Here is a 27,770-nt window from a genome sequence, read left to right as displayed (position 1 = left end):
TGTAATGACTGAAGCTGGCTCTTGCTCACCTCTCCAGCTTGTCCACTGTCACTGTCCTTGCACTCTACACCCTGGCATTGTGAACTCTGGCTGCTCTGGGACAATCCACCATGTTCATGCTTTTGTATCTGCTCCTCCTTCTGCCTTTAAAGCAACCTTTCCTGCCAATCTCCTCTAGGACTCATTCAGACAGCATCATTTTCTCCAGAAAGCTCATCTTGACCCTGAAGACTGGATTAAGTATGCTTCTTTTCTAATCCCATAGGATCCTCTGTATGCCACCTTTTATGCTCAACATATAGTCTCGTACGTTAGGGATTTCATGGCTATTTCTACCCCTGAGCTGTCAAGTCCTGGAAGGCAGGGGATGGACGACTTTGTGTCCCCAGTCCTGGCCCATAGTAAAATGTTCAATAAATAATTGCTGAGTAAATTAAAGAATGACTAGTCAATAAAGAATAAATAGTTAACAAATATTTATTGAGTTTTTACTATGGACCAGACCTGTACTGGATTTACATTATGTGTTGAGTATATGTTGTACCTGATTTCATTGAACTTAGGGCCACACACAAGTAAATACATAATCACTAACAAATTAATAAAGGCTTTTATGTGCATGTCTATTACAACTTTGTATATGATGAGTTTAGGAAGATTTGTGGTAATCAGATGAGATATGGATTCAGGTTTTACGAGTCCTGAAGTTTATACAATTTGGGGAACCCTCATTAAGAAAACAAAAACAAAATTTGAATATAAAATTAGGTATAAAAGTTAATGTTTATTTAGATTGAGAAATCGCAACCAGTTGTAAATGTTAAGGTGACAAATACCCTAAGTATTAAAAAAGCTAGATAAAATATTTGTAGTAAATAACTGCTCAATACACCTCTATAATACTTTCACGTCCTACCTTTTTATTACTTGTGTACTCTTTGACCACCTCTTCATATAATGATTTTGCATTATTACTTTCTATTCTCTCTATATCTCAGTCTTCCCTCTAGTATGGCCAATTTAATTTTTTTCTTTCATTATTGAGAGTTTATAAAGTCTCTTTTAGCTTTACAACTCATTACTGGTAAGGTCAAATTCCTTTCCTACAAGAGCTGTAAGATTTTAGGCCATTTCAAACGTTCTCGTGCTGTGTGTGACTCACCTTAAAAATTGTTTAAATTGATGGCATTCATTAACCAGGATGGTGGGAGGAGCCAGGCAGGTGAGGGGTGCTCAAGAGTAAATTTCATGAGCTTCTGGGTAAACTTAACTCTAGACTTGACAGGGTCAAGTGGGCCAGACAGGGGCTGGGATATAGGAAGAGGAGTGACTATTTCTACAATTTATGGTGAAAAGAGATGATTTGTTGTTTAGTATATACAGGAAAAAGTCCTAACTTCAAGAATGCTCCAAACAACTGTAATGATGTGGATAGCAAGAAAAACCCTGCTAACAAATGAAGAAACAAAAACTCATAGACACAAACAATAGTTTAATGGTTACCAGAGGGTAAGGGGGATGGGGGTGGGAGATGAGGGTAAGGGGGATCAAATATATGGTGATGGAAGGAGAACTGACTCTAGGTGGTGAGCACATAATGTGATATACAGATGATGTATCACAGAATTGTATACCTAAAATCTATGTAACTTTACTAACCATTGTCACTCCAATAAACTTTAATTTTTTTAAAAAAAGAAAGAAAACCGTGCTAGCTGTTCAGGGGGTGCTCCACACAGGTACTGCCCTGGCAATGAGTGACAGCAGCATATTGATCATGGGCAGGAGGTGGGGTGACAGCCTAATATTATATGTGGGTTGGGAGGACAATGAAGTAACTTAAGTGCTCTAATAATGAGGAAAGGAGGGCCTGAGATTTGTTTGGGCCAATCCAGACAGTGACATGGATGCTTACTTGTGTAATGTAGTTCAGTGGATACTGAATGTTTGCCTAGGAAGTGGTCCTGGGTGGTCAGAGTGTGGGCAAAATGACCTCATACTCATGTGATAGACCAAGGGTGATTCCTGAGCACTGCACTGAAAATCTCAGATACCAGGCCAGCCTGGTGGCTCCGGTGATTGGAGCTCCATGCTCCTAACACCAAAGGCTGCCGATTCGATTCCCACATGGGCCAGTGGGCTCTCAACCACAAGGTTGCCGGTTGGTCTCCTCTACTCCCTCAAGGGATGGTGGGCTGTGCCGTCTGCAACTAACAACGGCAACTGGACCTGGAGCTGAGCAGCGCCCTCCACAACTAAGATTGAGAGAACTTGACTTGGAAAAAGTCCTGGAAGTACACACTGTTCCCCAATAAAGTCCTGTTCCCCTCCCCCCCAAAAAAAGAAAATCTCAGATACTATCTCCGTGGAAAGGGGAAGTAATGGGATTTCTACTAGATTATAAAATCTTTGAAGTCAAATCTTGCAAACTAGCACAGTGATCACCTGCTACATGGTAGATACTCAATACAAGTTTCATTTTATTCATTCTTTTATTGGTATACACTAGGTACTAGAAACCGGATTACATGCTAGGGGAGCTGCGGACTCAATGATATGGGATTTTCTTACCTAAGGAGCCCTCTTCTCTCTAGCTGAGGGGGCCTGACTTTCAAGGGTCAGAAATCCAGGGTTCAAAACTGCAGTGAGCTATTGATTATACCATTTCGCCTCTCTGTCCCATCAGCCTCTCACTCCATCCTGCCTCATTTCTCTGTGCATCTGGGTCTCTCTCTACCATTCAGGTCATGCAACTTCCCCCCACTCCATAATGATGAATCATGAGTCATCCTTAATGATGCACTCCCCGCCCCCCCCCCCCATGAGAAAATTCAAGCAGAGCCCAGGAAAAGACAGAGACATAAGGTTTAGAAGAGAGAATCAGTGAAAGCAGAGAAAGGTAGGGGTGGGAGGAGTGTAACCTGCAGAAGCTGAATAAGGCAGACTGGACTTGGATCAGGGAGGGAAGAGGGTATTCTCAGCCCCTGCCTGGTCTGCCTGGCTCCAGCCAAGCAGGCTGTTTCCTGCCCTCTGTGACCCCCCACCCCGGAGCAGGACCCAGGCAGGGCAACAAGGAAGGGCAGGGGTGTGGGGAGTACCTCTGTGGCAGGAAGATAAGTGAGTTGGGACAAGAGGTCACTGCAGGCCTGGCTGTCCTCTTTGGGGCAGAGGGGGGGTAGGTTGGAGGTGCTTGGCAGCCCCCCAAGCATCAGGGACACCTCCTTCCCTCTTTCTTGACTCCTTAGCTTCTACAGACTCTGTCCCCCTTAAATATTTTCTGAGTTTAAGCTCTTTTCTTCCAGCTCTTCAACTTGAGGACTCCTGCAGCACCCTCCGTCCACCCCACGACCTGCATTAGGTACCCTGACATAGAACCAGGTTGGTGGGAAGTGCCTCGCTTTCCTGGACCCTCCCGGCTAACTGATGGGATGGGGGGGGGGGGGTGTTGGCAATGAGAGGAAGAGCCCTCCCAGCCATCCCGAGGGCCCCCAGGAGCCAGACAGGAAACAGCCTCAGGAAAGACAGCTCCAGGGGTCAGGGCTGTGGGCGGCGCGGAGCCCTCCCAAACGCGACTGAATGAGGAAGGTGATTTGGGAATCCACCCGGATCCCTCACTCTCTTGGACCCACCTACCTTTTATTTACCTTTGCTTCCTTGACTTTTCTATACTTCTCCCCATCTCAACCCAGTTGCTTCACTCCCTCCCCACATTTTTCAGCGCTAGGTTGAGCGCACAGTGGGTCCCCAATACTTAATGTTTGTTGAATGATTGTGTGAACGTTCGCTCCAGAGTTCTCTAAGCTGAGATCGCTGCCTTGGGGCCCGCTGGGCCACCCTCCATCCTCAAAAGCTTCCCCAAAACACGGTCCCCTGCGCCAACTAGGGGTAGTGGGCGCATCCAGAAGAATCCGAAGTCCGCAGGAAAATGATTCGCACCTCTGTACCGCCCTCGGTGCTGCTGGGTGTGCTTCTCTGCTCCTTGGTGTCTGCCGGGTTCGGGCCTGCCCCGGGGGTCTCTGGGCCCCGGCCCGGACACGCTTGGTCTCCGGCAGGGAGCACAGCCACTGTGCACGTCTGGGCGGTCCCCGGGCTCTGCGCCCACCGCCCCTCCCCCCTCTCCAAACTTTCTCCCAACTTCCCGACCAGCTCCACTCGGCGCCCCGCTCCGCTTCCCTCATGAATTATTCAGCAGCGCGCGTTCCAATCAGCGCGCCCGGGCCCCCTGACCGAGCCGGGGCTGGGGGAGGCTTCCCCCGCCCCCCGGGCGCCCCTCCCTCCCCGGCCAGGCGCCTCCCGGCCCAGTCCCAGCCCGGCCCAGCCCCAGCCGCCCGGCCCCGCTCCGCAGTCTCCCTCCCTCCCGCTCTGTCCCCGCTCGGGCTTCCACCCTCCCTGCCGGCGAGGAGCGCATTCGGCCCCGCGGCGCGAGCTGCGCCAGTCCAGGGAGGGGGGGAGACCGCGCGCGGCAGGCCCACGCCCAGCCAGCCAGGGCGGGACCCCGAGGCCCCGGAGGGACCCCCGACTCCAGCCACGTCTCTCTCTGCGCCCGCCCAGCGCGTTCCCTGCAAGGACGCCCCGCGTCTGCCCGCCTTTGCGTGCGGCGGGGACGCGGGGCCACACCTGGGCGCCACTGCCGGGTACCGGGCGCGCCCTCATGGGCCCACGCTGAGGCCCCAACCGAGAGTCGCGCGCGGGGAGTCGACGTCTACCCGCTCAGGGGGGGTTCAGACCTGGGGGGGCTAGTGCCCCCCAAACTCGGATCCGATCCAACTGGAGTGAGGCGGCGCCATGGAGCTCCGGGCTCTGCTCTGCTGGGCTTCACTCGCAGCCGCTTTAGAAGGTGAGTTTCCTTAGGGGCATCCCACCACTCCTGGGACCCCCAAAGTTGGGCCTCGGAGTGGAGGGGCCGACCTCTCTCTACCCCAACTCCGAACACTTCGGACCAATAGTGCTAGACCGGGCGGGGGGCGGGGAGGAGGCGGCCCAGCGGGGAGTGGAGTTTTCTTTTGTTTGGGAAAGAGATAGAGCAGGGCTCCGTCCCGGGACGTGCCCCTGGCCCGACTCCCCACACTCTTACTCCTGACTCCAGGGACGCCCTTGGTAGCCTTTCCTTTTCTTCCTACTCCAATCTTCAAAACTCTCTCCAAAGTTTCTGTCCCTCTTCCCAACTCCGCCAAACAGGAGGAAAATCTTCTGGAGAAACAACTGCAGACGAGGCAAATCTTTGTGCTAGGCCATAAACTGCCCCCATCCCTCATTTCTTAGCATTCACACCTTGATGCTACACTTCCACACGCCTCTGTCAGTATGGCCACCTTCTGCACTCACTCCAAACCCCCAAATCTCTTCCAAAGCCACTGCCGCTGCGGCAAAGAGGCCCCCTTCCTGGTTCCCCCAAGCTGCACCCCAGCCCTTTAAATGCTTTCTAGACCCCAGCCCTGCCCAAGTGCTAGACAAGCTGGCGTTCCTCCAACTCCGTAGGCCAGCAGAAACTGACCTGTGCAGCCCGTGTCACCCTAACTGAGCCAAACGACCACCTCCTAGTCTCTATAAATTTCTAATTTTTTTATATCCTCCTCCAAGTGTTCCTTCATCTGTGAGTCTCTCCCCTCCCCTCACCCCCTAGAGGGGGAACCAAGAGCCCTATAAACCCTCCTCCTAAAGGCCCTAATCTCCTTTCAATGAGCTGTCTTCTCCCCCCCTTCATCTCTTGGAATCAAAGGGGTCTCCGGGGAGGGGACCGTGGGGGGGCTGCTGAGGAGGAAGAATCAAAGGCAGTTGGAAACCCCTTTCCCCCAGGCTGGGCATTGCTGCTCTGGGCTGGGGATCAAAGGCTGGGTGTAAGGAGAGGGGAGACTGGTCTGGCTCAGAGAAAGAAGGGTAAAGAACTGTGGGAGAGAAAAAGAAAAAGAAAGGCAGAGCAGAGAGAAAACCCACCAGGATGAAGTGGGATGAGAGGGAAGGAAAGATGCAAAGAGGAAAAGGGAATCACTTTTGATTCCTGTTACCGAAGTGCTTTCCAAGCTCCAGGCCAGTGCTGAGGGCTTTATATTTCTTGGTTCCCATAGTCTGGGGGTGGGTGGGATTATTGTCCCATTTTACAGATGAGGAGCCTGAGGCTTAGAAGAGTTAAGTAATTTATCGAAGGCTATGTGTCCCAGTGAAGATGAAAGGTGGGAGACAGAAAACGGAGGAGAGAGACTGAAAGAGAAATGGGGGTGGACAGAGAGCTGGGGAGAGAGAGGTGAGAGGCAAGGGAACTGACAGATCAAAGAGAGCTGGAGGAGGGGAGACCAAGATAGTGTGAGAGAAAGTGAGCTGCTCAGAGTGCCATGGACTGCCCTGAAACAGAGACAGTGTGTAAATTGGAGACAGGAAAACACTATCCTGGCTGGAACAATGGAGGGTGGAGACGGCAACCTCTATCCACCCCCTTCCCAGAACCCGGGCATCCTGTCCCCAGTGTGCTGGGCTATCTCCCACCACCCATGGGGGCAAGGGCCTCACCTGGGGCTGGCTGGGGTCCTGCCTGACTCCTTGCCCTCATAGACATCCCTTGGTCCCTGGGAAGAGGCTGCCCCACCCACCTGCCTTCCCTTGTCTACAGCAGCCCCCATGGGGGAGAGGGGGGCCTGGTCCCAGGTGTGCTGCTGGCTGCCTGGGGGTCCCCACTCTGCTCCTCTCAGGGCCAGCCCCCGGGCCCCCCACATTGCCCTGGCCTCCAAGGGGATTCCCCTACCCTCCCTCCATTGCCTGGGCCTGTGCAGTTCTAATCCCCCCTTTCCGCCAGAGCCCCACCGCTCCCCCAACGCCCTTCCCCCAGGCCTAGCAGAGCCAGGTGTGTTCTCTCCCCCCCATACACACACCCCTAAAGTCTCCTCCCCTTTTCCCTCCCATAACCAAATCCAGATGTGAGGCCTCTCCTGGCAGGGACCAGGATGGGAGGGAACCCAAGCGTCCTGGCCTCCAGCACTTCCTCCTTTGACAGCAGCGAGCTAAGGGGGAGGGGATGGGGGTCAAGGCTGGACCTCAGGAGCTGAGCACCACCTTCCAGGATCTGTAGGACTGAAGTGTTGGGTCACCAATGGGGGTGGGGATGTGGAAGAGGAGTAGAGTTGGGGGCAGGGAGGCAGCAACTTTGGGATTGGGGAAGGGACTGTGGAGGCTGAGGCAGGCCCAGTAGGGAGGGGTGTTCCCTTGCCTGATGCCTTTTGCCCACCACAGGGTCAGGGCCAGGTCAGGGCTCTAGTTTAACCCTTTCTGATCTGTTTGCTCTTCTCCCCTTCCAGTGTTTGCTTCTCTCCCTCTAGAGCATAGCATTCACCTAGGGCTAGATCTGGGAGTCCTGAGGGGGCAGCCTGAGACTGCCAGCTGTTAGGGGTGGGGTTGACATTCAGAGAAAGAGGCCAGAAATGGGGGGGGGGGTGCAGAGGGCAGGGCTCGCTTCCATCCTCCTCTCTTGTCTCAGTCTGCCTGGCTCCTCCAGCTTGGAGCTAAGAGGACCCACCTGTCTCAGGGATCTGGTCTTCCTGGTGTCTCCCCAAGTGCTGATTGACTGTCTGTCTGTCTGTCTGTCTGTCTGTCTGTCTTAGAGACCCTACTGAACACAAAATTGGAAACTGCTGATTTGAAGTGGGTGACGTTCCCTCAAGTGGAAGGGCAGGTAAGAGCTGGGCCCAGGAGCTGGAGTTCAGGAAGGAAACTGAGGGATGAGGGGCGCCAATGCTAACTGGTTAACTGCCCTCCCAGATCACAGCAGTGGGAACATGTGTCCTCTGAACTCTTGCTCTCAGAGGTTCCCTCCCTCAATCCCTCCTGCTCATGACAAACACCCGCCCATTGACCTTCACCCCTTTCAGCAGCCCCCACATTGACCTCCTTCTCCCCACAGTGGGAGGAGGTGAGCGGTCTGGATGAGGAGCAGCACAGCGTTAGGACCTACGAGGTGTGTGATATGAAGCGGGCCCCAGGCCTGGCCCACTGGCTGCGTACCAGCTGGGTCCCACGGCGAGGTGCTGTCCATGTATATGCCACATTGCGCTTCACCATGCTTGAGTGCCTGTCCCTGACTCAGGCTGGACGCTCCTGCAAGGAGACGTTTACCGTCTTCTACTTCGAGAGCGATGCTGACACGGCCACGGCCCTCACACCAGCCTGGATGGAGAATCCCTATATCAAGGTACCCGGGTGCCTGAAGCTGGGGCAGGTTTGTGGTTTAGAGGCAACAGAGGTGAACATCCAAGGGAAGAAGGTGGTCTGCTAGGTAGGACAGCATGCAATTGTGCTGCCGGCCTGGCCCCAGGGGAGATCCCTCAGTCATTCTACTCCACTATACTTGGGCCACCCTACATTTCCCCCTTTTTCCTACTACCCCTCACCCTAGAATGCCTTCCCTCTATCTTTTACCCACTTACTACTTGTCTTCTAAGTTCCAGCTCCGAGGTCTCCCCTGGGATGCCTTTGCTAAGGCGCCCCACCCTGGGGTCCCACCTGTGGTAGCACTTGCAATACTTTAGAACTTATCTGTGTTACCTTCATTTCTGTTTCCTCGGCACTGAGTTCAGGACCTGGCATAGAGTAGGTGCTGATAAATGTGCGTGAACAGAAAGAGAGTACAGGACAGAGGCTAGGAATATTGTAGGAGCACAGCAAGTATTCATGGACAATGTTGGGGCCTGCAGGAAAGTGTGGAGAGAAGGTTCTGGAACAGGAACCCAGGAGGTCAGGCAGAGGATGAGCTAGGAAGAAGAAGACAGTCTCCTGGGTCCTTGGGGAGTGGAGGATAGTGATAGTGAATCTCTTCTCCAACCTGGCAGGTGGACACAGTGGCTGCTGAGCACCTGACCCGGAAGCGCCCTGGGGCTGAGCCCACCGGGAAGGTGAATGTCAAGATGCTGCGTCTGGGCCCACTCACCAAAGCTGGCTTCTACCTGGCTTTCCAGGACCAGGGCGCCTGCATGGCCCTGCTGTCCCTGCACCTCTTCTACAAGAAGTGCGCCCAGCTGACTGTGAATCTCACCCGCTTCTCGGAGACTGTGCCTCGTGAGCTTGTGGTGCCTGTGGCAGGGAGCTGCGTGGCTGATGCCGTCCCTGCCCCTGGCCCCAGTCCCAGTCTCTACTGCCGGGAGGATGGCCAGTGGGCCGAGCAGCCAGTCACTGGCTGCAGCTGTGCTCCTGGATTTGAGGCTGCCGAGGGGAATACCAGGTGCCGAGGTGAGGGTTGACATGTCCCTCATAAAGCATTGGCCGTCTATGTGGGGATGGACCCTAGTCTTATCCATTTTGAACACTCTGCTCTCCTGGGCACTCTGTTCCTGGACAGCCTTTTTTCATCCATTCCCTGCCCCAACCCCATGCCTCCCAGCACAGTTCTGAGCCCTTTCTCACTTCCTCACTCTCTCCTAACTACATCCACTCCTTTCTGGACATGGGAAGTTGCCCAGGGATCCAGGACTGTCCTCAGATATGGGGACCTTGTTGGGCTCAGAGGACAAAGGCATCTCTATTGTTCATTATGGTTCCTGGGTATTTTCACAGCCCATTATGACAGATGAAGCAAGACGTGTCAAATACTGTATTTGCTCCTCACCACTTCAGTACCGTCGTGGCTGTTATATTGGCTGTTAACAAAGAAGCGCACACATTTCTATGTCCCAGACTTTTCTTCATGCTTTGATCATTGTATTTCAACTTACTTGGTTTCCTTTGTAATCCTGTGTATTTTGTGGTGTGCATTTAAAATCATCCTGAGCAAGGGTCTGGGGGGTGGTGTCAGGGTTGATCCCTGATCTGGAGAAAGTCACTTCCTCTTATTAGAGGTGAGGTTTCTGAACTCCTCTTGTTCTGCTTCCCCCTTCGTACTTCATCCAACCTTAAGAGCATGTTTTTGACGCATGTTTTGATGAATGCTTTCTCTCTCTCAGCCTGTGCCCAGGGCACCTTCAAGCCCCTATCTGGGGAGGGGTCCTGCCAGCCATGCCCAGCCAATAGCCACTCCAACGCCATCAGCGCACCTTTCTGTCAGTGCCGCATCGGGTACTTCCGGGCCAACACAGACCCCCAGGGTTCGCCCTGTACCAGTAAGTGACCAGTGACCCATGGGGTAGACCCCCACCCTAGCCCCCATCCTCCCAGGCCTTCTCTTGCCCCTGGCCTGCTGGTGCCCAGCCAAGTCAGTATGGCTGCCCATCTGTCCCACTGCCCAACCCTTGCATCTGCTCCACCTCTGTCTGACTCTCTGGTCTCTTGCAGCCCCTCCGTCCGCTCCGAGAAGTGTGGTTCCCCGCCTGAACGGCTCATCCCTGCGCCTGGAGTGGAGTGCCCCCCTCGAGTCAGGTGGCCGGAAGGACCTCACCTATGCACTCCGCTGCCGCGAGTGCCGTCCTGGAGGGTCCTGCACACCCTGTGGAGGAGACCTGACCTTTGACCCTGGCCCCCGGGACCTGGTGGAGCCCTGGGTGGCAATTCGTGGGCTTCGTCCTGACTTCACATACACCTTCGAGGTCGCTGCCTTGAACGGTGTATCCTCCTTAGCCACTGGGCCGGTCCCATTTGAGGCTGTGAATGTCACCACCGACCGTGAGGGTGAGACTGGAGGCTGAGGGCAGCCCATGGTCGGATAGGAGAGATGTTGGTGGGAGAAGCCAGCGAGGCCTAAAGGAATAAAAGGCAGAGGCTGTGGAGTGGGATCCTCAGGAAGTATGGAGGCTCAGGGCTTTGGGGGCAAAAGACAGAAAGAGAATGAAAAAGATGCAAAGGCAGGCTGGAGAGTTGAGGATGGGGCAGAAAGAACCAGAAGGAATTCTTGAAACAGCTGAAGGACCAAGACAAGTGTAGCCAGCAAAAGAGTTGGGAAAGGTAAGGGACAGACCTGCCATGCAGAAGAACCCCCAACACATCCTGTCTCTCACAGTGCCGCCTCCAGTGTCTGACATCCGGGTGACACGGTCATCACCCAGTAGCTTGAGCCTGGCATGGGCTGTTCCCCGGGCACCCAGTGGAGCAGTGCTGGATTATGAGGTCAAGTACCACGAGAAGGTGAGGCCAGCCCCTGCCCCCACTGGTGGGGATGGGCAGTGGGACATGCTCTGTGGGTAGGACACTTGAATTGCAGGCACTCGAATTTCAGCTCTGCCACTTACTAGCTGTGTGATCTTGGACCAGCCCTTTCGCATCTCTAAGCTCAGTGTCCCCATGTGTAAAATAGTTGTAATGGTACTAACCCCACAGAATTGCTGCCAGGATTGAATGAGACGTTGCAAAATGCTCAGCACAGTACACATTAGCGATCATAGAGGCCTCACCCTCCACGCAGCAGGGCCTAGACGCTAGTGATGGGGGCGCAGGGCAGGAGGAGGTGGGAAGAGCATTGGAAACGGGGGGCCTTGACTTATGCCCAGCCCCTCCTGGACAGGGTGCAGAGGGCCCCAGCAGTGTGCGGTTCCTGAAGACGTCAGAAAACCGGGCAGAGCTGCAGGGGCTGAAGCGAGGAGCTAGCTACCTGGTCCAGGTGCGGGCGCGCTCTGAGGCTGGCTACGGACCCTTCGGCCAGGAGCACCATAGCCAAACCCAGCTGGATGGTGAGACTGGGGAGCAGGGCATGGGTGGGCAGTGCTGCCCCTGAAGGAGCCCCAAAATCACACCCTCATGCCCCTCTTCAGCTCAACCTCAAGGCATTTTGGCCTGGTGAGGAGAGCATAAGATGCAGAAACCCAAACCAGCAGCTGGGTGTGAAGACCTGCTCAGCAGCCTTCCTGTTGTGTGACCTTTAGCAAAAATGACTCCTGAGCCCCAGCTCTCATCCAAAAAAAATGAGAATATAAGGTCTGTCTCACAGGGCTCCAAGGATTAAATGAGGTGACACCCGTTAGTTGTAATATGCTGGCCCAGTGGTTTTCTAAACCTTTTAATTTTTTTAAACAGTTTTATTGACTTAAGATTCACATACCATACAACTCACCCATTTAAAGTGTGCAATTCATTGGCTTTTAACATATTCACAGAGTTGTGCAACCATCACCACAATTAATTTTAGAACATTTCAGTACTGCCAAAAGAGACCCCATACCCTTTCCATCACTACCGAACCCCAACAAATACTAATCTACTTTCTGTCTCTGGATCAGCCTATTTTGGACGTTTCACACAAATGGAATCATATAATATGTGGTCTTCAGTGACTGGCTTCTTTCACTCGCCATGTTTTCAAGTTCATCCATGTTGTAGCATGTATTAATGCCTCATTTCTTTTATGGCTGAAAAATATTTCGCTGTGTGTCTAGCACATTTTATTTATTCATTCATCCATTGATGGACATCTGGGTTTTTTCCACTTTAGGGCATTTAACTCTTTCATTTTTATTTAGCCTTTGGAATCTTTTGTTGAAATGAGACTTTTTGTGGTCACCAGAAGCTATAACAGAACAAGGTCAAACCCACTGTGGCAGTAATAAGGCTGGGAAACTTCCTCACTTGCCCTGAGGGGCCCTAGAGGGGCGCACGACCTGTAGAAAGCAGTTTGAAAACCCCTGTGCTTCCCCAGCCTGGCTCTCCTTTGTCTTCCCCCACCTGCCACACTGTTCTCGGGAACCACAGCTCTTCCACGAGGCTGGTGCAGGGCCCCCGGGGGTGGTCGGATTCTCCTGATCGTGTGTTTTCTCCCCCAGAGAATGAGAGCTGGCGGGAGCAGCTGGCCCTGATTGCAGGCACTGCGGTCGTGGGTGTGGTGCTGGTGCTGGTGGTCATCGTCATCGCCGTCCTCTGCCTCCGGTGAGGGCTCCAGGCACCTGGAGGCCCCTGGGAAACCTGTATGGGTGGCCACTTGCCCTCTTGCTCCAGGGCAAGCCTCCCTCAATGCCCCAGGAGCCTGTTTTCACTTGGAACTGTCTCTGATCCCTGCTTCTCTCTTCCCGTCCTGTCCCTCTGGAAACATAGATATGTGACTCGGTTTACCTTTTCTTCCCCATTGGCTACAGGAAGCAGAGCAGTGGGAGAGAAGCTGAATACTCAGACAAACACGGACAGTATCTCATCGGGCACGGTGGGTAGGCCTATCCTGAAGGAAACAGGACTGGGGCAAGGATGTGAGCCAAGAATTAAGGGTATCTGAATATAGGGGAAGTTACTTGGCTAACGGGCCCGGAATGATTTCTCAGGTACTAAGGTCTACATTGACCCCTTCACTTACGAAGACCCTAATGAGGCTGTAAGGGAATTTGCAAAAGAGATTGATGTCTCCTACGTCAAGATTGAAGAGGTGATTGGCGCAGGTGAGAGGAAAGATCCCTGGGTACCCGGGAGGGGGGTGGGGTGGGCAGGGAAGGCAGGGCCAGACCAGGAATGCGGACCCTTGGCATCCTTCCTATAGGCGAGTTTGGGGAGGTGTGCCGGGGGCGGCTTAAGGCCCCAGGGAAGAAGGAAAGCTGTGTGGCCATCAAGACCCTGAAGGGCGGCTACACGGAGCGGCAGCGGCGGGAGTTCCTGAGCGAGGCCTCCATCATGGGCCAGTTCGAACACCCCAACATCATCCGTCTGGAGGGTGTGGTCACCAACAGTGTACCCGTCATGATCCTTACTGAGTTTATGGAGAACGGTGCCCTGGACTCCTTCCTGCGGGTGAGCCCCCTACCCCCAGCCTTTCGCATCCACCTGTACTCCACCTGTCCTCCCCCAGCGCAGCCAAGGAGCTCAGAACCCAGGACAGACCATGGATCCCACATCACTTCCCCCTGCCCTTCATTCTCCCTTCAGAAAAGATTGAGTCCCTGGGACTAGCCCTTCCTTAGGCCGTGGGTGGAACTGGCCTCTGAGGCAGCTGACCCTGACATATAAGGGGTCATCATCCATCCTTTTGACAAATATTTCCTGAGTGCCGCCTTGTGCACCAGCCACGATCCTCAGCCCCGGGAATAAAGCCATGAACATCTCCTCTGCTCTTGGGGGGCTGACATTGTAATGGGGGAGGCTGAAAATTAGCAAGTAAACAAGCTTTTATAAAAAGTAAACAGGTAGTTTCAGATATGAAAACAAACAGGATCATGGGAAAGTGGCTGGTGATGAGGGAAAAGAGCTTACTTTATTTTTGTCACTTTAACAGGCTTTACTGAATTTTATTATTTTGTTAACTTTACAATGAATTTTTTTTTAAATCAAAACATTTTCCTACGTAGCAAAATAACAGTGCATTTGATAAAGTTACAACAATTCCTTGGTATCCTCTAACACCCAGTCGATATCCACATTTCCCCAGTTATCCCCCAAATCTCCCTTACTGCTGGTTTATCCAAACCACAATCCAGTTCAGGATCAAGCATTGTACCGAGTGATTATCATTTTTGAGCATCTTCCAAATCCTGGAGAGTCCCTTTTCATGACCCTGACATTTTGATGAGCTGGACTATTTGTCCCCTTGGATGTCTCATCTTGTGGATTTATCAGATTCTTCCCTGTGGGGTCACTTAGCTTGTTTCTCTGTATGCCCTGTAAGAGAAGCTATGTCTAATATTTTGATACACTCAAAATTAAACGTTGGTAGCCAGCCTACATTGAAGGTGCTGTGAACATCATATGGCACCTCGTCAGGAGACACAGGCCACCTGGCTCCCACCGTGAGTGATGCTGAGGTTGCCCTGGAGTAGTGCGATGACCTGACCCTCCCTGTGGACACTGGCGGCTGCTCCATTGGTACTAGACAGAAATCCCGTGCAGGGAAGGGGAGGGGCTGTATGTTAGAAGCGATGACATTTGGGTAGATGGGAAAGAGCCAGCCTTGAGAAGATAGGGAGAGAAGTGTGTTGGGGGCAGAGAGTAGAGACCAGGATGGGCAGGAACTTGGCATGTTCAAGAGGCAGGAAGGCAGGTGAGGCTGAATCCAGGGAGCAGAGGAGCCATAGTGGAGCCTGATGTAGCTGGTGGCCTGGACACATAGGCCTTGTGGCCTTTGTCAGGAATTTGGATTTGATTAGAAGTTCAATGGGAAGACTTTGGAAGGATTTCAGTAGGCATGTGAAGTGATTCAAGGAGATTCCTTGGGCGGGTGCTGGGGAACAGGAGCGGAAGAAAGCCAGGAACCAATGAGGAGACTGGCAGTCATTCAGGCCATGAGGGTTGCAGTGGGGTTCAGAGAAATGGGTTGGATTTGGGATATATTTTGGGAGCAGGGCCAGCCGAATTTGCTAATGGATTATAAGTGGAGGGTGAGTGAGAGAAAGGAAGGAATCACGGAGGCTCTAGGTCTATATCCTGAGCATCTGGCAAGTGGTCTTTTCACGAACTGAGATTCAAGGCCTGGGGTAGGTGCAGGCTTGGAGGATGGATTCAGAATTAAGTTTTTGGACTCTGTGTCCCTGGCCCTGCAGGGCTGCCAAGGGTCCCCTGCATGCTAACTGAATCCAGAAGATGGGATTAGTTAACCATCCATGACTGGTTGGCTTACCTGGTAAGAGCAAACTGTAAAGGTCAAGGTCAAGATTTAGACCTTGGTTTTGGTTCTCTGGTTACTGATCATACCCAGATTCCTCCCTGTTCTCTAAGTTGGTCCAAGAAGGCTGAGCATGATTTTGGCTGGATCAGCACAAAAGCACCTCCACCAGATAGGTAGCTCAGAGCACACTGTTGTCAGAACTCTGTTGCTGTTGACTAAAAAGAACATATTAGATCAAAAGCATTTGTTGAGTATTTTCTGGGTGTAAAGCCTCACACTAGGTTAAATGGAAGAAAAATTGTTAAATCTGTCCTTACGATCTAATTAAGAGAGTGAATGCATATATTTGAAACAGGAACAGTTATAAGCATTGTGTCATTAGAGTATAGTAAGAGCTCAGAGAACTTAGGGTAAGAAAAGGCAGGAGGGCTTCTGGGAAGTCTATGGGCCTGCTCTACAGGTGAGTGTGAGATGGGTCTGGAAGTGCCAAATGCGATTCAGAAGGTGGAAGAAAGGGGGAATGGAGGGTGACCTGTCCTAACCATGCCCCTCTCCCTTGTCTGGTCTCCAGCTGAACGACGGACAGTTCACTGTCATCCAGCTGGTGGGCATGTTACGGGGCATTGCCTCAGGCATGCGGTACCTTGCTGAGATGAGCTACGTCCACCGAGACCTGGCTGCACGCAACATCCTGGTCAACAGCAACCTGGTCTGCAAGGTTTCTGACTTCGGCCTGTCCCGATTCCTGGAGGAGAACTCTTCCGACCCCACCTACACGAGCTCTCTGGTGAGGCTGGAGGACTGACATAGGAACCAGGAAGATTGGAAAGGTGGGAGGCTGGGGGTTTGACAGATCTGATCCAGGGACAGGATGTAGGAGCAGACCACAGAGGGGGTGGTCAGTTTAGGGAACTCAATTTCTGGGTGTCCAGGAAAAGAATGGAGTTGGGAAGCTGGACCCAGAAAGAAAAAAGGCTTGAGTTGGGGGAAAAGTGAAGGCCAGGGTGAGAGTGCCTGGTTCCTGTGAGACCCTCAGCTCATCTTTGCTTTTCTCATCTTCAGGGAGGAAAGATTCCCATCCGATGGACAGCTCCTGAGGCCATTGCTTTCCGGAAGTTCACATCTGCCAGTGATGCCTGGAGCTACGGGATTGTGATGTGGGAGGTCATGTCATTTGGGGAACGGCCATACTGGGATATGAGTAATCAGGATGTAAGTGTCCCACAGTCCTACGAAGCTTTCTTGGAATGGCCTCACCTGGGATATGGGGTGGTGTTTCCAGAGAGCTCATCGCTGCTGTTTCCTTGAGATGATGGGGGTGGCACAAAGAAGAGTTGATCTTTGTACCTCAGAGTTTGATACAACATGTCTGGTCACAGAAAGGCACAGGGATGGAGGGCCCGTTTGGAGGTTACACATCTGGACCATAGCCCAAGTGCTGCTGGGGCGTTGAGCCACAGCCAACCTGGGCCCTACCCAGGAAGACCCCCATATTTACCATTCGGGGGGGCTGTAGCACTCATCCCAACATCTGCTTGGGATGTTGCCATTTCTTTGGGGTCCTTTGGTATCCTCATTCTCCCTGGACATCCTGACCCAGTGCTTCTGTCATTCCAGGTGATCAATGCCATTGAACAGGACTACCGGCTGCCTCCTCCCCCAGACTGCCCCACATCCCTGCACCAGCTCATGCTGGACTGTTGGCAGAAGGACCGGAATGCACGGCCCCGCTTCCCCCAGGTGGTCAGCGCCCTCGACAAGATGATCCGGAACCCTGCCAGCCTCAAAATTGTAGCCAGGGAGAACGGCGGGTGAGAATGGGCCCTCCTTCCTACACTCCGCCACCTCTACACCTGAGAACCTCCCTTTCCCCCAAAAAGTACCTGCCCCTTTTGGTGTGGATTGTCCCTGTCTGCCTCTCCAAAGCTGGGCTCAGCGTCTCCCCCCAACACGGCCCTGGTACTCAGTCCATCCTCCCCATCCTTGCCTCCTAGGGCCTCACACCCACTCCTGGATCAGCGGCAGCCCCACTACTCAGCTTTTGGCTCTGTGGGTGAGTGGCTTCGAGCCATCAAGATGGGAAGATATGAAGAAAGTTTTGCAGCTGCTGGGTTTGGCTCCTTTGAGCTGGTCAGCCAAATCTCCGCTGAGTAAGTCGTGGCAGGAGCTGAAGATGGGGGTCAGAGCCAAGCAGTCAGAGGGGCACCTGGGGATCTGAATCTGGCCCACAGGTTCAGCAGGGGCCTTTGGAATCAGCTCCTGGTGTCAGTTGTTTTCTAGAGTCCCTCCAAAGCAATAATAGCTGCTGGGGCTGACAGCCAAGGGAATCTTCCAGGCCAGCTGTGCCCGCCTCACCCCTTTGCACCATCTCAGCCCTGGGCCATCTTGCTCTCTGCCTGGCAATCTGTATCTATCTTTGTGCATCTATCTACATTCCAGACCCTGCTCTCACATTAACAATGTGTCAACTCTGGATGTTTTCCCACCCATAAAAGGAGAAGATTGGACTAGGTTTTGGAGAACCTTTCCAGCTTTACTGTTAAATGGTTTTATGGTTCCAGTGCTTCCCAAACAGTTTTTCCCTAGTTGGCCTCTCTCTGGTACTTCTCCTTTCTGCCTTCCCATTTCACTCCCAAGGCCTCTTCTGGCCCTAGATTTGCATAACAGAAATAGAAGGAATAGAAACCTGGAACCAGGGTCCAGGAAGCCCTCTCCTTGGTGGGGCAGGTCACAAGCCAGTCTGCTCCACTGGGCCTGGATGCTCTCCTCGCAAACTGTTCAGCCTGGCCTTGACACAGGTTCTTGCTCTCCATTTCCCACCTCTTCTTTTTTTTTCTTATCTCAGTCTCCAGGCGTCAGGATGGAGGGGGTAGGCAGTTTGTTTTCCCCTCTTCCCTCCCTTTCCTCTCCACCCAGCCCTTCCTCTCTCTGGCCTTTTCCTTCTGACTTCGCCTTTCTTCTCTAAAGCAATCTGTGCAGCCCCTTCCCCCAACCTCACTTTGTGGGTCTTTCTCTCTCTTTCCTCCTCCCCTTCTCCAGTTCTCCGCCTTAATCCTTGCTGGAGCATCCAAGCTGCAGCCCCTACCTCCCGCCTCTCTGCCTCTCTACCCAGCCCCCTCTGCCCTGGCCTGCGGGATACCTAGCCCCAACCCCTACTACGGCTGCGCAGGAGGACTGTGGCCTGGCTCGTAAATCCTCCGGAAACTACCCGGCAACTATGACGTATGCTTCACCTCCACACTGGCCTTCCTGATTGGCTGACAGTCCGGAGGCAGTGACCAGGTCTCTGCAGCTAAGCTAGGAGAGCTGCCTCAAGAGCTCGTTGGCCTCACCTTGCTCTCCGTTCTTCTCCCAGGGACCTGCTCCGAATTGGAGTCACTCTGGCAGGACACCAGAAGAAAATCCTGGCCAGTGTACAGCACATGAAGTCCCAAGCCAAACCTGGAGCATCGGGTGGGTCGGGAGCACCAGCCCCCCAGTACTGACCTGCACCTCCTCGCCTGGCCCCACAGCTCTGGAGCTGCTGGAATTCCCACGCCGGGGACACAGCTCCCCTTTTTTGGGCAGAGTCGGGTGGGGTCCCAAGAGGCCCCATCCCTGCGCCTCACTGGATTGCACTTTGAACCCATGGGGGTGGGGAGCTGGCAATTTGGAGAGACAGGATTTGGGGATTCTGACATGTGGGAGTGTAGAAATAACATGCCCCCTAGGTGAGGAACCCCACACCAAGAGTGTGAACCCCTTTCCTCAGGATTGGGTATGACCAGAGGGAGAGGAAGTACCCATAATTTGCCAACTTCCCAGGGGTGGTTGGATGCAATCCCCACAGACTCCGTCTGATCCCCAATTAGGGCCCCCAGGTGCCCCTCCTCACCTTGAAGGGCCACAGCCCTGCAGACCTTGCAGACCAAAGAGAAGAGGGTAACAAGCCTGTGAGCTCGGGAGTGGAGCGCCGCGGCAGGAGGCAGGAAGGGGTGCCATGCCTGGCTCAGTGACAGAATCATTGGACTTGGATGTCCCAACCTTGCTGCTGTCTCCACCGAACTCAGTTTTCCCTTGTAAATGCCTCCCCCCCATCAGCTGCCTTCATATTGAAGGTTTCTGAGTTTTATTTTTTGTTTTTGGTCTTATTTTTCCTTCCCTTCCCACCCCCGTTTTTGTTTTTTGTTTTGTTTTTCTACCATCTTGTCATAACTTTGTGTTGGAGGGGACCTGTTTCATTATCGCCTCCTTTGCCCACATTGAAACAGGGACCCATCCTTGTGTCTATTTCCAGAAGAGTGCCTTGGTCACGCCACAAGCCCCTGACATTTCCCTGCCCCACCAGGTACCCCCAAGCTGTGTCCATGAAGGGGTGTGGGGGGGGTGAGGTGGTGGTGGAAACCAGAGACAGACACCGGTGCTTGGAGGGGTTCTTAAATTATATTTAAAACAATTTCTTTTTTTGTATAAATAAAAAAAAAAGGGAAGTGTCAGATCTCTCAGAGTGATTGGGAGTGGGGGATGGAATAGACTTATAAGAAGAGTGGAGTCTAGGTATGGAGGGGTAGGAGGTCTAGAGACAAGGCTGTGGGGGGCTGGGTGCTTAGTTCCCAGCCCCAGAGTGTGTTTGAGGTGGTGGGGTGGGGGCAGTGGGAGATGAGTCATTGGCAGCTGCTTCTAACGGCTCCAGATGGCTCTGCCAACAGCCTGGGGCACCTCCGGGGTGTGGCTGCCCCCTCACTCTGCCCTGGGTTCCTTAGGCCTGGGAAGGGGCTGTGTGAGGCAGGAGAGGCCTTGAGCTCAGCTCTGCCCTACAGCCCCCTGAAGTGTGTGTGGGGGGCATCCACTGGGGTGGGGGTCCAATCAGATGAAGGAGACAGATGCAGACCAGATGTTGACAGCTGAGGTTGGTTTAAAGGCAACTAGGAGGGGAATGTCTGCATTGGCAGTGGGGGAGGGTCAGAGAGCTGAGGTGGAGGACGAGGCCCCCCACATACGTACACAGGCTGGGCTGGGTCAGGAGGACAATTCCCCCTTTCAAGATGCTGCCCAGGCAGGTTCTCCCAGCCTCTTGGGAAGGGGGGGGGGGGAACCACCTGAGTTACTTCCCCCCACTTCTCCCTCTGAAACAGGAAGATGAAGACTGGATCAATCCCCATTGTCTTTTTCACCATCTTCTGTTTTCTTCTGTGCCCCCAATCTGCCTTCCTTCTGGGACACCTGCAGGGGCAGCCCCAGATGGGGCCAGTTTTATTTAGCTGGAGCAGCTCTGCCATTTCTGTATCTCAATTGCTCCCTGTTGTCGTGTTGGGGTTGGTGCAGGGCCCTAAATCACAGCCTCTTCCCTTCCCAGCCCTGGAAGCCTCAGGCAGTAATCCCATTCCCAATTTCCTACCTGTACAAGCCCCTCTGGAGTCCCTAATACTCTGGAATCCTCTGTCCCCTCCCTTGATGACATATTGACTATGTTTTGTACCTCCAAGAGGGGCAGGGAGGGACTGTCTTGCCAAGGATGGAGGGGGTCTGGGTCCAGAAGGAGGAAGTCTATCTGGAGGATGCCTACCCAGGCTACCCACTTCCCCTGCCAACCAGACATCGGAGCGAGAGAACATGACCATAGCTGGCCAGGGGAGGAACAGGTCAAGCAAGCAGGGCATAGATGAAGAATACACAAAGGATTAAAGACCAGGTGAAGGTCTGGGCAGACCTGCAGCAGGAAGCTCCACAATGCCAGGTTCAAGCATGGCCAGCCCAGCTCTAGAACCCCTGAGACTGCCTGCCACTCCCAGCTTGAGTGTGAGCTCTTCTCTCCAGCTAAGGGGAAGGGTGGCTTAGCCAGTGTCACCCCGCCCTCCCCAGAGTCCTTTCCCCACCCAGATTAGGTCTCACTTCCTTAAAAGAAGGTGGCTGCAAGGCTGGTCATCTTGGAGGATAAGCAGAGTAAGGATACCTACCTGATTTGGCATCCTCAACCCAAATCCTTTGTCCTTTGGGGCCCTACCTCCCCCAGACCTCCCCCACCCATTCAGTTGACAGCCTTCCTTCTTAGAATTCAAACAAATTGTCCCAGCCCCTTCAAACAAAGACCTGCCCGGTGGGAGGCACCAGGCAGGGGAAGGGTCAGAATGTTTGCCCTTTGACCTCAGACTGAGGTGAGCAGGTCACTCCTACTGGGTTGGAACTCTAGACTCCTGAGCTAGAGGTCCCAGACCTCACCCACATTTGCCATCGTAATGTTTAGGCCCTTTGGGGAAATGGATGCGAACAGAAGGTGGGCCAGTTCACCCTTTGGAAAAAGCCACATTCCCCATCCCTAGCCTCTGCCCAGTGACTTGTCTCATCATTAGAAATGTCAGACTACTCAGAATCACCTTTCACTACCCCTGATGGGGAGCACAGAGGCCAAATCCTCTGAGAAAGAGGATTCTTTCTTTTTTCTTGAAAGGGGAAAGTGGGAAAAGTGGTCTTTTCTCCTGTATTCCAGAAGCCAGAGGGCTGACCACCCACTCCCATGTGGCTTTGCTTAAGGGACAGAGCCCGTCACCTCCTCAAGACCTCCCCTCTGGACATTTTGTGGGGCACTGAGCCCCAGGCCCCCCCACACCTGTCTCCCTCCTACCACTATTTCTCCCTACAAAACCCACCTCACAGACCTTTCCTCCACCATGATCTTGTGGAAATTCACATTTCAAAAATAAATTCTTTTATTTTATCTCTCCTTTTTTGAGGACAATTCAAAACTGAGTGACTTTGAAGGCAGGGCTCTGGAACAAAGTCTGAAGAGAATGCGAGAAAACCTGTGTTAGAGGCAGACAACTCCCAGTGCCCACGTTCTGGGCAGTGGAGTTGGTTCTTACCTGTGTCTGCCAGCCTGTCTCTGTTCTGGCTCTGCATTTTCTCCCTAGGGGGCGGTGGGGAACAGAGAGGGTCAGTGCCCACTCCTCATGTTCACTCCCCCCCAGCCGCCCCTCCTCATTCCCTCTCCCAGAACTCACCTCCTCCTCCTCTTCCTGGAAACATATTCTTGGGTCACTGCCAGCACTATGGCCACCCCAGGCACCAGCATTCCCAACAGGATGGCCACAAAGTTGGACACTTCTGGGATGGGATAGGAAGGGGGTGGGGGAGGAGACCCTCCCTTTGGTCTTCAGTTGCCACCCTGAGGGGACCACATCCTCCTAAATTCCTGATGGTGGCTGGTTCTTCCTCCAGCTGGCTGTCAGCCCCAGGGGCTCCAAGGTCTAGTGCCACCCCCCCAGGAACATTTTCTATTTCTGGGAACACAACTCCATAAGCCTTTTAGGGAGATGGTCATCCAGTTGGTCCCCTAGAGTCCAGAGCATCATCTTGGCCAATGCTTCTCAGAGAGGTGCCCTAGAATCATTTCCATCAGTCACTTGGGAGCTTGTTAAAAAATGCAGATTTCTGGGCCTACTGCAGACCTGCCAAATCAATCTCTGGCGGTGAGTCCCAGAATGAAAGTATTAAACAAGCCACCACCCCGCCGCAATCTTAGGTAATTGGAGAACCATGGGCCCAGAGGCTCAAGGGAATTGTAGTTTTGGATGGGGAAAAACACTAAAAGGTCCTGGAGAGGCCTAGAGTGATACAAGAGGAGAAACAACAGTGAGGGTGAGGCATATAGATCTCAGAAGACAGCTAGAGTTCAGAGAGAAGATTCAAGAGATGGGCACAGGGATTCCGAGTAGCTGAGAACCCTTGTCCTGCTAATCTGTAGGGGTCATGTTATAATATTATATATTATTATGTATTCTATAATATAGATTACATTAATACTACATTACCCATCTGTTATATATCTATGACACATATCTATTAGATGTGAACATTATATACATGGAATAATGCTGTAGCAGTTGTTGGTGGGGAAGGGGCTGTGAGATACACAGTCTGGGATGAAGTTCTTACCTGGCTTTTTGGAAAATGACACATCCTCAGGCTCTGTGCAGAGGTCTCTGCCCTAACCAAGTTCTCACTCACAGGCGAAGTGGGTGCCCGGCTCCTGACATCTCCCGTCATTCTGACAGGGGTTCCGTAGACACAGGCTTTCTATGAGGATGGAGAGGGTTGCGGGGGTGGGTTCTGGGAGGACACCCACAGTCAGGGAGAGGGGGCTGGGACCCCAGGGAATAAAGCAGCAGCTTCCATTCCTGGCTCTGTACTCACTAGCCCTGGGCTCTGGGGAAATTGCTCACCCTCTCTGAACTCCATTTTTCTTACCTATAAAATGGGGAGACTATCCTTGCCACCTGGTGCTGAATAAGGACTAAAGGAGATCATGGAAGCTGATGATTAGAAAAGGCTCCAGCACAATGCTCAGCAGATAGTGGATGCTCAGTGCACATCACATCCTTACCCCTTGCCCCTCCCCCAAAAGGAAGGGACTGAGTGAGAAAGAGCAGGAAGAAATAGCACAGCCTTTCTCACGTCAGTGCGGAGGAGTCCCAGGCACAGGACTGGGAGGGACAGTCCTCTGTCCAGGGACCTCCGAGGTATGGAAGCAGCTTAAAGCCAAGGGGCGGTCTCGCTCACCTCGCAAGCAGCCACGAGTGGGGTTCCCCAGGGTGCAGGTCTCCCCAGCATTGCAGCTGAAGGGGTCACAGAGCAGGACCTCTGAGCTGCCACAAGTGCAGCGCTGAGAGTAATCCTCTGTCACAAAGCTGTCACCCCGCTGGAGAGGGGAGAAGACACCAGGAGGAGAAGGTCCGGTTTTCCTTCCTTAGCTGGCTCTCCCTCTGCACCTCTGTTCCCCAGGTCCTCCCCTCTGACGTGGTAGTAGACGCCATTGTTGGTGCAGCTGCAGAGGACCAGGGGAAGGCTCCAAGCTCCACTGTAGATGTAGCCTGGGAGGCTGGTATAGCCTTCCACACAGGGACCCTCGCAGTCCTCAGGGGTTGCCAGGGTGGCACAGGAGGCGGAACAGGGTGTCATACAGTTCTGATAGACAGTATTGGCTGGACAGGCCAAGGCTGAGGGCACAGAGTCACAGTCAGAAGGTGGCCAGGGTGGGGCTGGAGGAGGACCAAGGTCACCCATAGAACACAGATCAGTATAGGCAGGGAAGCCAAACAGTAGACTGGCTCTGAGTGTCTCTTTGTCTGTGACATCAAAGCACGGAAAGGAACTAGAGAAGGAAAGATGGGCATTGGTGACAAGCAGTGGGATGGAGTGATGGGGTGGAGATGAGGCTTCCCAGGCAGAAGCAGAGAGGGCTTAGGTTGGAAGGATGCTGACACTGAGAATCGAGGACTCCATAGTGAGAATCGGGGAACCCAGACAAGAAGTCCCTCGTGGGGCAATGGTAGTGGCACAGAGCTGAGCAGAGTTAAAAATGGCTGGGGGTCAGGAGCCCGCTGTGGGGGAAGGTCAATGCCTCACCACAGTGGTTGTGGCCCCACCAGATGGCCAAAGTGATGTTTGCCTCCTGGCAGATGATGGCATACCCACCGAGGACCTGGCAGCGCAGCTCGTCCTGCTCTTTGGGTTCCCGCGTGACACACATATCCAACACACAGTGCCTGGGGGAGCAGCGGGGACAGTGGGGGTTGTCAGAGGTGGAGAGGAAGAGGCAAGGACACCTAACCCTGCAGAATAGGACCTGGAAACCCCAGCAAAAGGACATCAGGCTGTGGGGGGGGGCGGGGGGGAGCGGGGGGGGGAGTTGGGGGGCGGGGTCAGAAGGAACCCAGGCCACAGAGAGAGAGGTGAGCCAAACAGCACAAATCAGAGATGGGCAGAAGGATCCAGAGAAAGGCAATTCCCAGTGTCCTGGGCCCCTGACTCACTCCTGGAAGGGCTCTGGAGCCACAGTCTGGTGACAGGCAGCAAAGGGGCGCTGGGGGTCCACCAGCACCCTACATGCCTGGGTGCTGTTGATGAGCTCCAGCTGCTCCAGGCAGCATTCTGACTCTTCTCTTTCCTTCTCTTCTTGGGTGGCCCTGGGGCAGAGACAGCCAAGGGCCAGGAGAGACCCACGAAGACCATGAACTTAGGAAGAACTGAGTGGGAGTACAAGGGGAGGGCAGGGCACAGACCGGGATCCAGAAGGTAGGTGCCCCCACAGAATTAGAAGAATCAGGCAAGCGTGTCTGGTGCTCACCCGCCGGTTTCCTCCTCTGCTGAGGATATGGGGTTGAGCAGGTGTGGACGGATACTGGGCTATTATTGGTCGTGGCCCTGAGGCCTGGGCCTTCCTGCTCTGAGCCCCAACTCTCACACCTTGAGAAGCAGGAGAGGCCTTGCTTCATCTTCACTTTCCTACTGTTGCTGAAATTGTTGAGGTTCTGAGTGAGGGCGTCACTGAGCAGCATAAACTCATTCTTCTGGTTCTTGTCAAAGTTCCCCCACAGGCCACACCCAAGCTCCTGGTATGTGCTAGGCAAAGAGATCACTGCAGGAGAAAGGGGGCATCCAGAGCAAGACTCCCCACCTCCTCGATCTCCCTCTTCTCCTGGGGCCTCCACTGGAGCTTGGGACCCCACTTCTAACCAGGGAGATCACCAGGCTTGGTCTAAGATATGGTTTTCCTCCACCACCCCAGAAATGTCCCTTCTGCTCACCTGTCCGTACCCTCAGGTACCTGCATTATTCTTTCCATCAAAGCTGACACCAGATCAAAGTCAGTGACCAGATACAGCCGATGGCCCTGCATGGTAACCTGCAGGTGCTTGGAGTTGTAGGGGATGGCCATCTTCTGGTCGTTGACCAGGAGAAAGAAGACAAGAGCTGCAGGGAGTCCTGTAGCAACCCGACCCTCTGCCCCTTTGGCTCTGTATCTCTCTGCATATCTTGATGCCTCTCTGTGCCATCAATCCGTGGAAGGAGTAGGCAAGGGCCTCCCTGAGGTCTGCTGCCTTTGCAGCCCTTGCCCATTCCTTGCAAAAACATTGGTAGAGTGGATATCCCTGGTACTTCCTCAGCTGGCTCCACCTTTACACTGTAGGCTCTGTCCTTCTCTCCCATTCCCTGTCTGTCTCCCACCTTTTGTTTAATCCCATGCCCTCTGCTGCCTCTCCCCATGAGGCAAATGACTGTCTTCTATAACCACCAGGCAGCGATTGTTGGGAACTTCCCAGAGGCCTGGCTTCCCTGCTTCGGGTGGCCTGGCTCTTACCACAAGCTGCAGTTCGGCCTGGAGCTGGACTGTATAACTGTAGACCATCACAATGATTTTGTGTAGGAAGATCAGGTTGAGGGACATATACATCTTGTCGTGTCCCTCCATGACCAGGGACACCACTCCATTAGGGAGCATGTCCACGGTCTTGATCAGAGTGTAGGTCACATGGCTCTGGAAGCTATAGCTGACGCCATCAAATGTGCAGTAATGGGGGTCCCCCAAAATTGAGCATTGTTCCGACTCTGCCAGGAAGGGCCAATGCTAAAAAGCCACCCTGCCCAGATATAACAGCCCCCAGAATCCCTCACTTGCCCTGATGTCTCCTGTCACCCTCTCTCTTAGCCCTGAGCTCCCTTGATACTTGAGCTGCAACTTTCTCCTCTCCTAGGCCCATTAAAAACAGGAGAGGATTACCTTGTCTGGTGCCGTCTTTTTGCCCTTAAAGGAGTGAAACCTAGAGAGGGTCATGACTTACAGGTGGCCACAGAACAGGGCAGAGCCAGAATGAGAACCCAAGCTGACTACGTGCCTGAGCTCGGCCCCTTCTCTCTCCAGAGCTTTGCTGCCTCAGCCCCTCTGGCCTGTCTCCACCTCCTCACATGCCTCCCTTACTGTCAGGGGAACATCTGCCATTGCCGTTGGAGTTGGGCTGGCAGTAGAAGCCAGAGGGGCAGATGAAGGGTCGGCACTGACTGGCTCCTGCTCTGCAGGTACAGCGCTGGGTGCAGGCACTGGAGAGCCAGGTCTTCTCCGCCTGTGAAAGCCACAGGAAGAATAAGGGAATATTGAAGGAAGTGCCAGTTCTCCTTCCTTTTACCCCTTCAGCCAAGCCAGCTGTCTGAATGGCTTAATTGGCATAGGCCACAGGCAGTTCTGGTGCCACCCACATACTTATGTCTCTGTATCGCCCTCTAGAGGCATTGTGCTTGGTTTACATATGTTGTTCAAGAGGTACTACTGGACCCATCTTACAGAAGAGGAAACTGAAGTAACAGGTTCACTGAATGGTACCATCAGGATTCAAACCCAGGCTGTGCTCCTCCACCACATTGTGCGGCATCTCAGGTATTTGGATTCTTCAAATCCAAATCCAAACCATGTACCCCCAGCCCCAGCCTGTCTGGAGACCACCCTGCGCTGTCACCAGCTTTCACACCCCAGGCAAGGCCAGCCATCTGGGTGCCCCAGGCTGATAGAGGCTGAGGAAAGGAGAAAATTCCATTCTCAGGG

General features: G+C 53.3%; 2 protein-coding genes across 2 annotated transcripts in view; one reads left to right on the top strand and one right to left on the bottom strand.

The window, feature by feature from the left end:
* The first annotated feature begins 4,341 nt into the window (after window positions 1–4,341).
* EPHB4 (EPH receptor B4) lies at window positions 4,342–19,893 on the top strand. Its single transcript, XM_019752811.3, has 17 exons — window positions 4,342–4,837; window positions 7,590–7,660; window positions 7,889–8,176; window positions 8,814–9,210; window positions 9,921–10,076; window positions 10,249–10,581; window positions 10,910–11,034; window positions 11,411–11,576; window positions 12,663–12,765; window positions 12,972–13,036; window positions 13,152–13,265; window positions 13,364–13,611; window positions 15,990–16,205; window positions 16,481–16,630; window positions 17,036–17,229; window positions 17,413–17,568; window positions 18,774–19,893. The coding sequence occupies exons 1-17, from the start codon at window positions 4,786–4,788 to the stop codon at window positions 18,901–18,903; spliced, it is 2,964 nt and encodes a 987-aa protein (XP_019608370.1). The 5' UTR covers window positions 4,342–4,785; the 3' UTR covers window positions 18,904–19,893.
* Window positions 19,894–21,612: 1,719 nt separating this feature from the next.
* The window catches only part of ZAN (zonadhesin), a 35,986-nt gene continuing 29,828 nt past the window's right edge, over window positions 21,613–27,770 (bottom strand). The window contains 14 exon segments of the mRNA XM_074329191.2: window positions 21,613–21,644; window positions 22,258–22,301; window positions 22,396–22,495; window positions 23,330–23,470; window positions 23,954–24,092; window positions 24,191–24,235; window positions 24,237–24,390; window positions 24,865–24,939; window positions 25,207–25,328; window positions 25,576–25,811; window positions 26,001–26,030; window positions 26,033–26,128; window positions 26,537–26,782; window positions 27,153–27,285. Of these exon segments, the coding sequence (XP_074185292.2) occupies window positions 21,613–21,644; window positions 22,258–22,301; window positions 22,396–22,495; window positions 23,330–23,470; window positions 23,954–24,092; window positions 24,191–24,235; window positions 24,237–24,390; window positions 24,865–24,939; window positions 25,207–25,328; window positions 25,576–25,811; window positions 26,001–26,030; window positions 26,033–26,128; window positions 26,537–26,782; window positions 27,153–27,285 (1,593 nt within the window).

The sequence above is a fragment of the Rhinolophus sinicus genome, chromosome 3 (genome assembly GCF_057876585.1).
Source record: "Rhinolophus sinicus isolate RSI-liver-muscle chromosome 3, RSI-T2T, whole genome shotgun sequence".
Lineage (NCBI taxonomy): Eukaryota > Metazoa > Chordata > Mammalia > Chiroptera > Rhinolophidae > Rhinolophus > Rhinolophus sinicus.
This window is presented reverse-complemented; position numbering and strand designations above follow the sequence as displayed.

Coding starts and splice junctions, on each gene's coding strand:
- EPHB4 (XM_019752811.3), top strand. CDS start 4,786: ATGGAGCTCCGGGCTCTGCTCTGCTGGGCTTCACTCGCAGCCGCTTTA. Junction 10,077..10,248: donor CCAGGGTTCGCCCTGTACCA/GTAAGTGACCAG, acceptor GGTCTCTTGCAG/CCCCTCCGTCCGCTCCGAGA. Junction 13,266..13,363: donor TGAAGAGGTGATTGGCGCAG/GTGAGAGGAAAG, acceptor TCCTTCCTATAG/GCGAGTTTGGGGAGGTGTGC.